This window comes from Panicum virgatum, chromosome 7K (assembly GCF_016808335.1).
Source record: "Panicum virgatum strain AP13 chromosome 7K, P.virgatum_v5, whole genome shotgun sequence".
Classification (NCBI taxonomy): domain Eukaryota; kingdom Viridiplantae; phylum Streptophyta; class Magnoliopsida; order Poales; family Poaceae; genus Panicum; species Panicum virgatum.
This window is the reverse complement of record NC_053142.1, coordinates 28,688,237-28,704,092: the sequence shown is the minus strand read 5'-3', so window position 1 is coordinate 28,704,092 and position 15,856 is coordinate 28,688,237. Positions and strand designations below refer to the sequence as shown.

General features: G+C 45.2%; 1 protein-coding gene across 1 annotated transcript; it reads right to left on the bottom strand.

The window, feature by feature from the left end:
- Positions 1 to 9,740: 9,740 nt before the first annotated feature.
- LOC120640079 lies at positions 9,741 to 10,232 on the bottom strand. Its single transcript, XM_039915970.1, has one exon. It carries the CDS (start codon positions 10,230 to 10,232, stop codon positions 9,741 to 9,743), a length of 492 nt encoding a protein of 163 aa, XP_039771904.1.
- Positions 10,233 to 15,856: the final 5,624 nt, after the last annotated feature.

Here is a 15,856-nt window from a genome sequence, read left to right as displayed (position 1 = left end):
ATATATCATATCTATATCCGCAATTATCATTGGATTTTACTCATACTTTCCGTAGAAACCGGCAATCTTATTGTCTTTGACTCAATGAGAAATCCAAAGTCCGCAATCCAACATATCATAGACCCCTTGAACAGGTAAGTTCAGTTTGCACAATCAAATCTTTTTTCTATTAATAACAATTTCTAAATATCAAACTTAACTTTGAGCGCAGGGTTTGGAAAAAAATTGTGAGAAATAACAAAGGACGTAGTCAATGGAGGCCCGAACTGAACGTTAACATGGATTATCCGGTATGTTGATTCATAAAGATTTGTCTAGTTAAGTATATAATCCCAAATTGTTCTAAATTGAGTAATTTATTTGTTTCTCCTTAAGTGTGCGAGACAACAACAAGGAACTGATTGGTGCGGGTACTACGTATGCGACTACTTGCACATCATGACTCCATGCGGGGAGGTTAGTGATGAAGACACGAGAGTACGTCCAAACCGTTCACTAGTATATTTTCATAATTGTACTAGCGCACATGATGTTAATCCTTTTTTTCTAAATGATAGATGTCTCAAATGGGGGATGAATGTTACTCTACTGATCGGATCAACGCCGTGTGCGAGCAGCTCGCCGGATTCATTTTGAACGAGATCTTGGATCCTAGAGGCGAGTTCTACCACGACGGTCACATCCACAGAGGACTTCCATCTACCTCCTGAGGGCACCAGTAGTTGGACTACAAACATGACTTGTACATTTGTAAATATTTTTAAACATTATGTCTTGATGTTTGTAAATTTGTAAATATATTAGTTCATATAATTAGCTTAATTATATGCTCGCATTTCACTTTTAGTTAGTTCCAAATATTCTCTGAAAACGAACACGAACGACCAATGAACGTATAGTACTGTAGAGCTTGAGTGCATTTAGCAATTATAAAAAAATAAACAATAATAAATATAACAAACAAAACTGGATTTGGGAAAAAAAAGGAAGAGGTCATTGGTACCGGTTGGAAGGACCAACCGGTACCAAAGGGACTGCCACCTTGCGTCAGCGTGGCAGCCTCTTTGGTACCGGTTGGACTTTCCTACCGGTACCAATGGGTGGCTAAGGCACCGGGTTAAATACCCGGTGTCCTAAGGCGAGGCCATTGGTCTCGGTTGGCGGGAACCGGTTGGAAAACCGGTGCCTAAGGCCATTTCCAACCGGTTCCCATGGCCCGTTTTCTAGTAGTGATTGAACACTTTGTTTGAGCTATGTGAACAACATGAAAATTGGTATTCTTATCTCTTCTCTTGTACATGAATATATGGTGATAAACACCTTATGTTTAGTATATATGTTTATATAAATAATAACATAAATAATGTATTAATAATGACAAGAATAATAATTTAGAATTTTATATTGATGCGCTTTAAGATTTTATTATAATAACATAATTTTGTTTTAGATTTGGAGTTGATTTTAACTTTTATTATCTTATTATTGGACAATATATATGAAAATTTAGGGGTTACTTGATATTATTTTATAATGGCATAAGTAGGTAATTTACATGAAGATTAGGGAGTTATTTTAGATTATTTTTTATAATGGCAGATGTGGGTAATTTAGATATATGTTTAGGGGGTTACTTTAGTATATTTTCATAATAGCAAAGGTGGGTAATTTATTAAAAAAGATAACAGATCCAATGACTATTATGATTAGAATTGCGGAATTGATGGCCGAATGTTTCTGATTTTTGTGAGAATTTATAGTATTTCTTTATTTTTTTAGACTGTCCACCTAGAATTCTAGGTGACTTCACCTGTAGGCTTCAAAAAAAAAGCTCCAATTAGTAATAGTAATATTCTTACCGGCCAAGGCACTGCCTCCAACGACCAAACACATACGGACAATATCTGAAGCATACCAGGAATGTTCATTGCCCGTGCTATAATCTGCAGCCGCGACCATTGCCAGCGCTGCGAGCAACGACTTTTTTTTTTTTGAAATGGCGAGCAACGACTTTTAGGAGAACAGAGACAAGGGATTCGGTGAGGTGCATGCGTTGGCACTTCCCACCTACCCGTCAATTGTTGTTTGCGACGACGACCAGTGCTGCTGGTCATGCATGGTCGTGCCATGCTCGTCAAAGTTAATGTATACTATATAATGTGAAAATATCTCTAATGGAAGTTTAGAGGTAAAAGCTTAAACATCTCTTATTTGTTTGGTGGGACTGGAAGTTTTAATGGATGGCGAATTGGAGTTTGGATGGCCAACTCCCATCGAAGACTTGTAATAATGGGATGAGAATTGTGTTTTAAGTGAAAGATCCATGCATCACAATAGTTCTATCTTGACTTATGATTCAATTTCTCATTTCCAAATTAACCCACTAACCAAACAGAAAACAAGAATTCTCTCTTAAACTTCTCATCCTAATTATCATCACAGGCCAAATAAGGGATTTGGACTAAAAGTCCAACTATATAAATTCCTCTTTCTACTCCCACTCACAATTCCCTGTTGTTTCCCATTAATTGCCAAGCGCACTGTAAGAGCTCCCTGAACTAGTTCCTACAGCTAAATAAGAGACTTTTTTGGGCTAGGTAAAAAAAAAGGAATGTTGCCTTTTTCTTCGGTTCGAGCTTGACCCAATCTAATCCGCTCCAGATTTTTTTGGCCTGATGAGCCCAACCCGAGTAAAATCCGAATTTTTATGTATAATTTTCGGATGGGCCAGGTTGGGGTGGGTTTTCTGGGGTTCCAAGTCAAAACACCAGCCCGTGCGTGGTCTAATTTTTGTGTCGGGTCATAAATTTCAGCTCGATACCGGTCTATGTATTAATCGGATTGGGTCGGGTTAGATTTTTTCAGGCGGGTCTGGTTAATGGTGGCCCATGATCAGATCTATCCACAACACTTCATTTCGATATTTTCTATGTATTAATGTACGTGGGTGGGACGGGATACTTACAAGTGTGGAGAGAACAAGATTGACAAGACAGGGGAGAGGGATGGGGAAAATTGTCGAAGATCATGTTATGCATGATGACATATAAGTTGTATCGATTTCTCTAACTGCGTCTCACGATCTGGTCCACAGATTAAACAAGTTCAAGATGACCCTGTTGAACTCCAGTTTCTCAGTCTAAATCCTTTGTAACTACATGTTGTACTTTGGCGAAATATTTTCATATTATTCCTTCATGAATATTGAAACGACCCGGGTTTTCAGAGGGAGAATCCGAATCCCTGTATCATCGTGATAGTCCCTGGATCAGTAGCTATCACATACAGAACTCATTTCAATTTAGATATCACAGACATACAATGCTAAAAATTATTACATGGGTTTAATTATTACATAACCCAGAGGGTTGTGGTACGAAAATCAGAGTACAAACCCCTTGGGCTAAAGGAAAGCAAACAGAAGTCGGAAGCTGTAGTTATTCTTCTAGGCAAACTCCGTCTTGATGTCTCCTCCACTGGCAGCTCGGAGTGTAGCTCGAATCGTCCTTAGCTTCATCCTTCGTCTTCAGGCTTGATCCGCGAGTCGAATCCTGCATCTACCAAACTATCCCCAATGACGGGATATGTTCACGTCACCATCCGTATGCAAGTTTTAAGTGGATGCAAAGATAGAAAAAGTAGCCAATGGATAGGCTGAGGTTTCCTATGCAAACAAGTATATATATAAGTCATCTGTCACTCACCGACACGGGCCATACCGGCACCGGTCAAATCTCGGGGCGGTGCAGGAACTCCCTCTCCCTGCACCTCATCTGACTCCACAGGGGGAAGTGGACTAGAGGGAGGTAGAAATCTAGGTTTACTACTCTAGATGAAGTAACAGAAGAGTAGGAATGTACCTGACCGAGTACGCGGCTATACGTATAGTTTTCACCCTGCATGGGTTGCGCACCTGTACCCACTCGCCCCATCGCCCGCCGATCCGTCGACTGACTGGCTCCGAGGCACCGGTCTACTGAGAACGAGACTAACCGCTACGGCACCATCATGTCCCCCTAGGTTGGAATGCATCCCCTCGTAAGGGGTCGCCCTGGAGTTGTGTGGCCCCACCCCTTGCCATCCAGAGTTTATATAAGGGCCATGCTACTCCCGCATCGGGCCTCCCCCGCACAACCCTACTTCTAATAGGTCTGGTGACGCCCATAGCTAGCTCGGACCGGGTCCACCCTCATAGTGGATAGTGGCATGCACGTTTACAAAGTCCCACAAATCATAATTACTGCATATGTCCATAAGAGCTGGGGCAAGCACTCCTCACGCAGTCCTCCGCAGTGGTCCGCCAAAGGCACCCATAATAGTTATTGCCTCTCCTTGGGCATGTATTGCCCCTCCTTCTCTTCCCGCACCCGCCACAAGTGCTCCCCAGAATGTGCCCAGTACACATTCCCGGTCAGTAACCTGCCCCCGCTAAAAGTCCTATCTCTGGCTCCTCACAAAGTGGGTCTCAAGCATGCCAAGGCTATCATATAATGAAATTTCCCATACCCATTCTCTCTCATAGTAGCCAAAGCATCCAAGAATCAATCAAGATATAATAGGGATGCAAGGAATACGGTATACAAGTAGGCCATGCAGGCTTATCTTACACACACACAAGTAATGCGATAGCAATTCTAGCAAGCAATGCCTAATAGGAATTCAAGTCATAGATGGGTGTGAATCTGGTAACTCTTCGTAGTCCTCTGGGGTCTTGGGAGCTTCTCGTAGTCCGGGATTTCCTCCTGGGTCTTCTGGGCGTCTGGGCGTCGATCAACTCCTTCTCGTAGGGACCTAATCGTAATTATGTATAACTATAGGGACTAAAGTGCAAAGATGCATCAAAACTGCTCAAATAAGATCCAACCACACAAAAAACCAAATCTATCGCGTAGAGCATGAGTTTAGAAGAATTATGAAACTGGTTTCATAATTTTTGGAGCTCCGGTTAATTTATTATGAATTTTTAAAGCTTAAAACAATTTCTGAAATTAATAAAGGTTTCCGGAAAAAGAAAAACACACAGGGCGACACGTGGCACCACCAGGGAGTGCCATGTGTCCTGTTGACGTCAGCAGATGCTGACATCATCATGACATCAGTGTTGACTTGGTCAGCATTGACTTGGTCAACATTGACCAGGTCAACGGTCAACGCGGGTCCACGGCCAGGGTCAGCTGGGTCCCACGTTTCAGCGAAAGAGTGAGGCTGGCGGGCGGGGCCCACGTGTCAGTGTAAAAAGGAAAAGAAAAAAGGAAAAAGGGTTAGCGGGCTTCAAAGTGAAACTGGGCTCTTCCGCTTCTCGGGCCGATTGGGCTCAATCCGGCCCATCACCTTTTTCTTCTTTTCTTTTCTCCTTCAACGGCTAACAACCCGGTCCCACGTGTCAGCAGTGCCTCCTCCACCTTGCAGCCGGGTCCCATCTGTCATCCTCCACGGGATCTGACGCGGCTTGGACGCGATCTGGTGCGGCTCAAGTCCGTGTGGCCAAGGGTACATGTGTGGCTGGGCGGTGTGCGTGTACACGCGCAGGCTGTTCGACGAAGCATCCCAGCGACCTGGGCGCACCGCGAACGCAACGTTGTGGCGGTGTTCGCGGGCCACAGGGCCGCGGTGAGGCTGCAGCGGCTCGTGTGACGCGCGTGTGGGGTTCCGGCATCGCGGGCCCGCAGCGACGAGGCGTCGGCGACGCCCAGCGGTGGTGGCGACGCGCGAGCGCTTCCGGCGGAGTGAGGGTTTGGCAGCAGAGCAGGGCCAAGACGAGGTCGAGACGGCTCAGACTGGGCGACGGGGACGCAATGCATGCGGGGATCCGGAGTTCCGGGCCTGCGGCGGCGAGGCGGAGCGAACGACGACAAGGCGAGCTTGGGCAAGCCCCGGCGAAACAGGCTACGCGAGGCGTGGCGTGTGGTCAAGGCCGGTAGAGCGGCGGAACGCCGGTCCCAGGGGCATGCGGCTACGGGGCACCCGCGCTCGCGGGGTTTGGGTGTCCCTAGTCCGTGGCAGCGAGGTGAGATGTGCGGGGTCAGGCGCACGGCCATGCAAGGTCGCGACTTGGCCTTGTGGCCGGCGAGGGTTCGCGCGCACGCGTGCGGGTTCCTGTTGCCCCCAGGTCCGCGGCGTGGCCGCGCCGTGCTCGCAGAACACCGATGACCCGGCTTCGCGGTGCAAGGTGACGGCGGCGAGCGGGATATGGCAACGCGAGGGGCTCCTGCAGGAAAAGGGTAGGACAGGGACCTATGGCTCATCCACGGGAGGCTCATTGGCAGCGCGGCCGGAATGGGGAAAGGTCGTGTGGCGGTCCAAGGCAAAACGGCAGCGAGGTGAAGCCGGGCCGAACGTGGGACGCACGCGCACGGGCACTCAGGTCACTGAGGCCGCGGCGTGGCCACGTGGCGCGTGCAGGGGTCCAGCGTTTTGGAACTGCGACGACCGGCAAAACGGCAATAGCTTGGAGGCGGATTACGGCGGTAAAAGGAAAACAGGGGAGCGGCGGTCGGCAGGCTCACCGCTCGGGTCTAGGGAAGAGGTGCTCGGCGCCGTGCGAGGTGATGCAGGCGAGGGCGAGGCCGTGCCGTGCTGCTCAGCTGCTTCGGTGTAGGCGTACGGGCGCTGGCGCGGAGAAGAGTTCAGGCGGCGTCCTTGGCTCGGTGCGGCGTCGGCTCCTCCTGGTGACGGCAATGCTCGGCTAGGGCGGCGACGTCTAGCTCCTTCTCCACCTCCCTTCTTCCTTAGCGTGCTCAGGTCCGGCTCCTCCTTCTCCCCATCTCCCTCTTGTCCTTTCCTTCCTATGTTCCTCAGGCAGCAGCGGCGGATGGGGAAAAGCAGAGGTGGCTTAGGGTTTGTGGCGGCCGGGTTGGCTTATATAGGCCAGGGGTTCTAGGTTTGGGTCGGCGGCCGGGTTGATTAGGGCGCGGATGCCGAGGTTCGACGGCACGGATGGGACGGCGCGGGGCGGGGCGACGTGGCAAGCATCCACGGCCTCTCCGAATCGAGGTCGAGGTGTCAACAGGGTCGTGGCCGACAGCTGGAGCAGGCGGCAGGTGGTGGCGTCAGCGAGGTCAGGCGCTCCTGGCGCGGATCGCGGGCGGAGGCGTTCGTCGTCGACCGCGTGGGAGAAAAAGGAGGAGGGGGCGTCGGGTGGTTAGAAAAGGGGGGAAAGGAGAAGATGGTAGGCGGGCCCGGTGTGTCAGCGGCAGCGGTGTGGAGAAAAGGGGGCGATGCGGTGGCGCTGGGCTGGTTTGGGCCGCGCGGCGCTTCCGTGTGCAAAGGTGCACGCGAGGCGGGCCGGGCAAGGCAAGCTGGGTCGGTTTGGGCTGGTGGCGAGAGGCTGGTGCGGGCTGGTTAGCGGTGGGATGTGGGGGTTAGGTTAGCGGGCCGGCTGAAAGGTTTGAGCTGGTCTGGTTAGGGGTTTTATGTCCAGGTTAGATAGGGTTAAAGTTAGCTCTTTGCAAATAATTTGAATGGCTTAATTCAAATTATTTGCCACCAATTTCAAACAAAAGAAACCCAAATCAAATGGGAACAAGGTAGATTCAGATAAACTCCAACTCCAAATAAATCACACTAGCAAATAATTATCATTTTCAAAACAAATTTTAATATACTAAGAATTTAGAAGGGATGAATTCTTATTTACGTGCATTTATCTACAATATTGCCACAAAAATTTTGAAACTCACATTTTTTAAGATTATAACATTCTGTAAAAATACGAGATGTTACAAATAAAGTATGGTCTTCAGTCTTCACCATGCGGCCTATGGAGGATGATGATATATATAGTTCAGTTCTAGAGCTGGCGCTTTGGCTCAGGGGCGAAGCTAGAATTTTTTGGTACCGAGGTTGACATGTAGTGATCTTGATTTTCTACGAGTCATTTGATATAAACAACAATGATTTAAAGGGGAATTGCGGGTGGTCATCAGGATCGGCGGACCCCGTTGGCTGGCTGCAGCTCCACCCTGCTTTGGTTAGCACTGCAAAGAGCAGGAACATTGTAGAACACTGATATCTTTTTTTTGAACGAACAACACTCGACGAGTACATTTTTATTGATATAGCAGAAAAAGGTACAAGGATATAGCCCTCGGAGGCCATAACCAGGAAAAAAGAAAAGAAGCACACGACAACAGCACCGGCGGGTTGGATTGGGACATCAACCCGCGCCGAACGCAACTCCACTCAAACAACTTGGCTGGTCGGATTGGAACGTCGACGCAAGTCACACAACACATCTCCAAAAGGCAAACAATGTCTGGTCGGATTGGGACGTCGACACGAACAATGACTCCATACAAAACCACCACACCGCACCACCACCCAAGAAGAAGCCGAAAGTAGCCCACCACGCAAGCGCCGTCGTCCCCGATGATGTCCCACGCCAACCAGCCGTTGCCATGCAGGACTGGCCGCTGCAGTCCGCTGCAAGCTAAGTAGCCACCACGATGGCTGGCTACAGCTCCACCCTGCTTCGGCTAGCTCTGCAATGCTGGTAGCCATTTTTATCGACACCTTCCCGGTATTTTTCTCCCTTGGGCCAAGCCCAATCAGTGCATCTCCTTTCTGCGTTTGTTCTGCTCCTGAACTTTAGGGCACTGACACCCGCTCCCATAGAGGTAGCAGCCCCATAGAGGTAGCGGCTGCCGGGGTGGATTCCAGGGCCGCTGCGGACGACGTTGTGGCGTCGTGGTAGCAGCTCCAGTCTGGGAGCTGGCCAACCGGGGTTCGATCCCCGGTTCCCGCACTGGGACTGAGTTTGGGGGCTCAGTAGGCTGCTCAGCTGGGGCTGAGCAGCTCACCTGCGGCTGGGCGCGGGTGCCACTCTCCTCTCTCTTAAATGACGGGGCAGTGCTCCTGGCAGCTTTCAAAAAAAAAGATTCCAGGGCCGCTCGACGCCCATGACAGTGCTCATCGCCACTTCCCGCAGCACTCACCCCTGCTGACACATTTTGCGCAAGCGGCCGTTGTGGACCTCATACGCCGCCGGTGGCGGGCAGAGCTCGCCGCCTCGGCTGTCGCCTCCTAGTGCCTGGCAAGTGGCAACGGCGCGCGCTCCTCTCCCCGTTTGCTTTCGGCGCCCATGTGGCGTATCGCCTATGCTATCAGTCGTCCTGTATTTTTATCTTCTAAAAGAAATCTGTCTGGTTATCGAGATTCTCTCCTCTATATTCAATTTTTTTTCACCTGTCATCTTTTATATCTCCTATTCTATATCAACTACCAGCAATGAGCTCACATAACAGATTCTTTTTATCTCAAAAGTGCATATAGTCCAATTTTTTTTAGATTACACGGTACAGCACAGACACTCACAACGTACGCACACTCACACCATACGAATACACGTACGCAAATCCTACCCCTATGAGCATCTTCGAAGACCGAGCCCGCAAATCCTCGAGATTGACGAAGTCACCACAGGCGCCTCGTTGTCGACGGGAATGTCGCCTACCACTGAATGCACAACGCTGTTAAATCTCAAAATATTCGTTTCCATGGAGAGTCGAACCAAGACCTTATGTACTACCGAAGCTTTTATAATCACTAGACTACAGGCCCTTTCGCATGCATCAGTCCAATTGAAACCGAGTCAGTTAATGCTACGGATATCCCGGCCCATTCCTCAAATAAACAGAGAAAATTAGATGTGAGGTGATCTGTCGTTGTCCTACTACTAAAACCAAATACTCAACTGGTTTTGATTCAAAAAAAAACTCAACTGGTTTCATCAACTTGCCACATTATATTGCTGTTTTCGGAGCTGTGTCGATACACTTGAGATAGCCTCCACGAGCAACTCCTTTCGAGGAGATCAACCTCCACGCCGGCGACCAAGGCGCCGAGTCAGCGACGGCCTCGCCGCGTGCTACGTCCTCATCCTCCTCGTCGTCCCGCTCCACCTCCGACATCACCCGCCGGAACTCCTCGGCGCCGCACGGCAGCACCAGCGGCCCGGCCGCGGCGCGCGGGGACCCGTGCTCGGCCTCCGCCTCGTCCAGCAGCGCCCTGAACAGTGGGTGGTTCGCGCGCTCGGCGCGCACCACGAACCGCTCCCTCTCCGGGCCGACCAGCACCGCGAAGCACCCCGCCGGCGCCGAGGGCCGTAATGATGGTGACGGTGGTCGCCAGCGTAGGGACCGGCACCGCTCTACGGTCTTGGCCAGGAAGTCCCTCTTCTTCTCCGCCGCCGGACTCCGAGGGCATGTGCTCCTGCTCCAGCGGGGCTTCTCCATTGCCGGCTGCCGCGCAAGGACAGTATGTACTGAGTCTCTGAATTCTGAAGCTAGGGCGAGGAGGGGGCACGCAGATATATGTGATGAACGCGGGCAGTGCACGGTAAAGAAAAAGACGGTCACGTTCGCGTCTCGTGACTCTCATTGCTTCGAATTCATTTAGTCTTCGAGCGAGAACCAATAGAAATATCTATTGTATATCTCTGTCTTTGTCTTTGTCTCTGTCTCTTCTCTATCTCTATCTCCGTCTCTATCTCTATCTATATCTGTACTTATATTACTAAAGTAAGCAATAATTTCTTCGTCGAAGTCCTAATCGGAATTCCAGTGACAATATGTTGAGTTAAGCGTCTGAAACCATTTAGAAATGGGAAAAGTCCAATTTTCATATCGCAGAAGTCTGATTTTCAATCTTCAATTACAAAATCGGATAACATAGGCAATCCAACTATCAAAACCGGACAAATTTTCAGGGTGGTTTTGAAAGTACTTTTGCATTTTCTAAAAAAATTAAATAAATCTAATTAGATCTAAAAAAAATCAAAACTAATTCACTTTAAATCAGAAAAATATGAAACTAGTACCAATTTTTTTCTAAAAATGTAATCTATCTATTATTGTTCCATTTGAATCTTAGTTATTAAAAATTATAGACATAACTGCAAGCAACCAAATATTATGAACTTAAAAAAATTAGATCTGAATAGCTCACAAGTCATGTGACAATAGATAGGTTACATTTTTAGAAAATTTTGATATTCATTTCATAATTTTTTGACTTAAAATGAATAACTTATAAATTTTTTAGTGTAAAATTGAATATTTTTAATTCTCACAAAATGGAAAACTAACTTCAAAACCACCTCAGGGGCCAAATTTGCCCGTTTTGACAGTTGGATGACATATGTTGTCCGGTTTCGTAGTTAAAGGTTAAAAATCAGACTTTTGCGATAATTGTAGGGTGTAAACCAGACTTTTCCCTTTAGAAATAGCGTTTAAAATAGAAAACACTCATGTTACTCCCTCCGTCCTAATATATATACAAGGCGTAACCACTTTTTACTCATGTCACATAATATAAAGCGTACATCGATGCAATAATACTAGTGTGGATAGAGAGAATTAAATGATCTTTGAATCAGAGATGATTACGCCTTATATACGGGAATAGAGTGAGTATTATAAAATACATATGGTGTATAACACACACACATATATTATTTTATATGCTAATAATCAATATATAAAAACAACTTCCCATAGCAATGCACATGCATATTTGCTAGTTATTTCTAAAGCATGTATCGTTTCCACCTAAATTTTTAGTTTGGTCCGCCTTATGTTATTGACAGATGGATTTTAGTCAATCTCGTACACGAGTCGGACCAGCAATACGTCCACGACTTGATCACGTAAGTCCCTACACATTAATGCACGGGCAACTATACTTATCTGATACTTATACCAACATTGTCCGTAGCAACGCATGAGCATATTTGCCTACTATATTTCTAAAGCACGTAATATTTCCACCTTAATTTTTAGTTTGGTCCAACTTCTATCATCAATATGTGGACCTTGGTCTATCCCGTATACGAGTCGGATCAACCCTCCGTCCATAACTCGATCACGTAAACTCCTACAAATTAACGCACGGGCAACTAGACGTATCCAATACCTATACAATCTTTGTCCACAGCACCGTAAGGATATATATGCCTACTATTACCTCCATTCTGAAATATAAGATATTGAAGGGTTCAAAATTTATACCCAAATATTATGTTGGTGTTTTGGAAACTAATTATTCTCAGCAACACATGAAATCAGCAAAATAACAACCAAACAATGCATTAAATAAGGGTACATGCATCATTTGCTTACCTCTCAGTCTGTCATGAAAATGCTGAGATTCCCAATATTATAGGATGGAGGGAGTACAGTATTAAAAGGCTATTTGGGATGATTTCTTATAAAACACTTCACTAATGAAGCCGAAGCCGGTTAAGTAAAAAAACTGATTTTATCTGACTTCTAGTTCTTACAAAATAGTTTCACGCTACACCATATCTTGATCTGCGTAAAATAAGTAAAGCCAAAGGCAAAAAAAAACTTTCTAATAGGCTCTAAAATAGATACAAAGACTGACCATTTTAAATTTCAAAAGCGTGACCAAGTGGCCAGTGCCTTTGTCAGATCTGCCTGTTAAGCGCTCCTCTATTCCGAAATAAGTGTATTTGCCTATTTGGTGCATAGCAAGAAATACATAATTTATTTGGGCTAGGGGTGTAACGGACTAAGTGAGCCAAAAGCAAGTTTTAGTGTTACAATCGGCATACAAGTACCTGTGTCGATTATATTTCACTTGATACATGCAAGATGGTGCTCTCTTTGACTTTTTCCTCCTTTGAGCTTTTGTTAAAGAAAAGATAGAAGAGCTGCCAAATTTATATTGATAAAACAGGGAAAACAATAAAAAAATGCCCCGCGCACCAATGAACTCTACAACCGAACGGATCAAAAATTCACTTACGCCATAATTGATTTTTTTTAGATTACACAGTACAACAGACACTCATAACGCACGCACACTCATACCCTATGAACATATGTACACAAACTCTATCCATATGAGCATCTTCGAAGACTGAGCCGCGGCAAATTCTCGAGATTGACAAAGTCATCACAGGCACTTTGCTGTCGACGGGAACGTCGCCTACAATGCACAACGCCGTTAAATCCCAGAATATTTGCTCCATAGGGAGTCGAATCCAGGACCTCATGTGCTACCGATGCTCTTATAACCACTAGGCTACATACCCTTTCGCTAATTGACCTCTTTTCACTGACAAACAATGTCCTATACTCCTATTATACCTATAAGCTAGCTGTCATCAAGATTTCCCTCGCCACTTGGAATGCAAAAAGGTTGTACGATCATGCACTGCAAACAGGAATCTTCTTGAAACCACTATCTTCAGGAGATATGATTCAGATCCATACTGACCATGTGGCGCCCTTAAAAACTGCTGTATGTATGCCGAAAATCAGCGGCGGATACGAACAAGCGCAGCTGATAGCCTAGAGAACTTTCCACAGGCCCTCGCATAATCTCGGTTGGCTGGCATGTGACACGGCAGATTAGCAAATCTTCTTCTTAGACTAGTCTCACTAGCTAGAGAATTGACCGTGGACATCGATTGCCGGTTATGACTTAGATCCACGTGTATTAAATTACACCTTTTTTTTTTAGGAAAGGATCGGTATAGACATTGGAAAACTGACTAGTAGATCGAATGCTACCTTCAGAAGGTTTGACTTTTAGTTGACTAACTCCTTCGAAATCATGGAGAGCACCATTTTACATATCAACACGTACGCACCCCAGCCAGAAGGCTACTTTAAATTTCATTTCTACTGTAATGCATGGATTTTTAAATGCATTATGATTGATATAATTTCAGCTGCCCGATATCTACAACAAAAACCTAATAGACTTTTTGGGGAAGAAACTATATATACCACAAGCCGCAGCAGTCACAGATGTCAGCTCTATCAAAGATCGATGTCAACTCACTGAATGAACAGTACGAAATAGTGTTTTCTTACTGATTTTGGAGAGAGCCCGTTGTCAGCTGACAACGATAACTACACATAGCTCCGCCACTATCCGCCCCTGCCACAACCCTAGAGACCAGTGACACCTTGTTCTGGTATAATGAGAGAAGTTTAAACACCTTATCTCCAGCAAACCGCCACGAATGATGTATCATTGTGAGAACGGTTCAAGAAACAATATTAATCAAACGACGAATGGTTAAGTCGTTCCATCACCCTCGGAGATCAAATTAATTTAGTTAGTAAACTAGAGTAATAAGGATATACCTTGGAGATAATAGAAGACATAATATTTAAGTGTTACTGTTGTGTAGAAGTAAACTGATAGGCGTTGGGCGGACGACTTATCGTTGTGATAAGTCAATTACAAGGCAGTTTACTACTGAGCCGAACTGATCGGGTCGATCTCTCGCTGCACTTGAATATATATAGGTGTGGACGGAGTCATCAGTTCCAAAGTCGATTTTCTTTTCTTTTTTTTGCAAGTACTCCATTTCAAGAAACCCCATTGATGCGCCATGGGCCAACGTACGTAGATCCAGAGGGCAGAGCACATTATTTTGTCATAACTTTTCTTCTTAATCATATACCACCTCCGTTTCAAATTATAGTTCATTTGACTTTTTTGACTCTAAGTTTGACCACTTGTCTTATTCAAAAACTTTGTGCAAACATTGTCAAATTTAAGTCCTTTTTGAAGATCTTGTATTGATAAAGCAACCCACAACAAAAAGATGGCATTTTACACAATTTTTTGAATAAGACGAGTGATCAAATTTGAAATCCAAAAAATCAAAGGACCTACAATTTGGAACGGAGAGTCTAGCTATGAAGACAAAACAAGCCAATATAATTTTGAATGACACATAACTCCTCAGGAAGTAATACCAATTAAGAAAGGTGATTTCAATAGAATGATACATAAAATAATTAAGCTCATTATCTCTTTTTTGAATGTCCATATATATAATCCTCGTCAGTCAGCATCCGATTCAAATTTATTTTGCACTACTGTGTTCCATACGTCATGTGTGTCAAGATTCATTGGGAAATTACTGGAAACGGAGTGGTTGACATGATTTTTTTTCGATAACAAACTAACAGGGGGGGGGGGGGGGGGTCTTTCCTCAGAATCAGAAATAGAACCAAGAAAGATCATGCCGTCTTTGCATATAACATTGTGATCAAAGGGAGCATCAAATCAGTTGTATCCAAAACTAAGCTAGCTAGTTTTTGACACTACTGGAAAACGAAATATTTCACTATGTTTTCTTTAAAACCTGACTAGAAAATGTGAATTTCTAAGTGCGTGCTCGAAAAAACACCTTAGAAAAATTAGACACCCAAGGAAAAAAATCGGTTTCATTAGTGGATACATCTCAAAAGCGAAACTAAAGGGAGATTGGCACACACGGAGGGGTTTGCTATGATGCTATTGGGGTCGCATCTGCGACTAGCACGTCGCAGTAGAAGAAGAGAGGGAATGGGCTGGTACGTAGCCCAAGAAGACAAGGCTCATGTGGAAATACACACAATAAAAATCATGTTTCTTGTACTCAGCATTCAAATAAAATACCAATTGTGTAATAAGATCTTCAAAATAAATCATACTTAATATATTTGAATATTTCTTTTAGCTGGACCAATTTGATGGTGAACGTCAAACAATAAATTTTGGAAGCCGGAGCAATTATTGCATCTTTGAATAAAAATTTCTTTCGAAAAATATTATCCAAACCCAAAAAGTTTGCCCTTATCTTCAAAATAAATCATACTTAATATATTTCAATATTATCCACCCTTACGCGCCGCACCATGCGCAGGCTAGCCATGTCCCACGTTGCAGTCGTAGGGCTCAGATGTTGCAATGATTTTTTTTTGGATATTGCAAAAGATTATTTATGCTATTATAACATGGGATTAGCTTTTATTCAATGTTTTCAATTTGTGATTTCTGATGTTGCAACATTTAATTTTAGATGTCCTAAAAGGTAAGCGTTAATGTT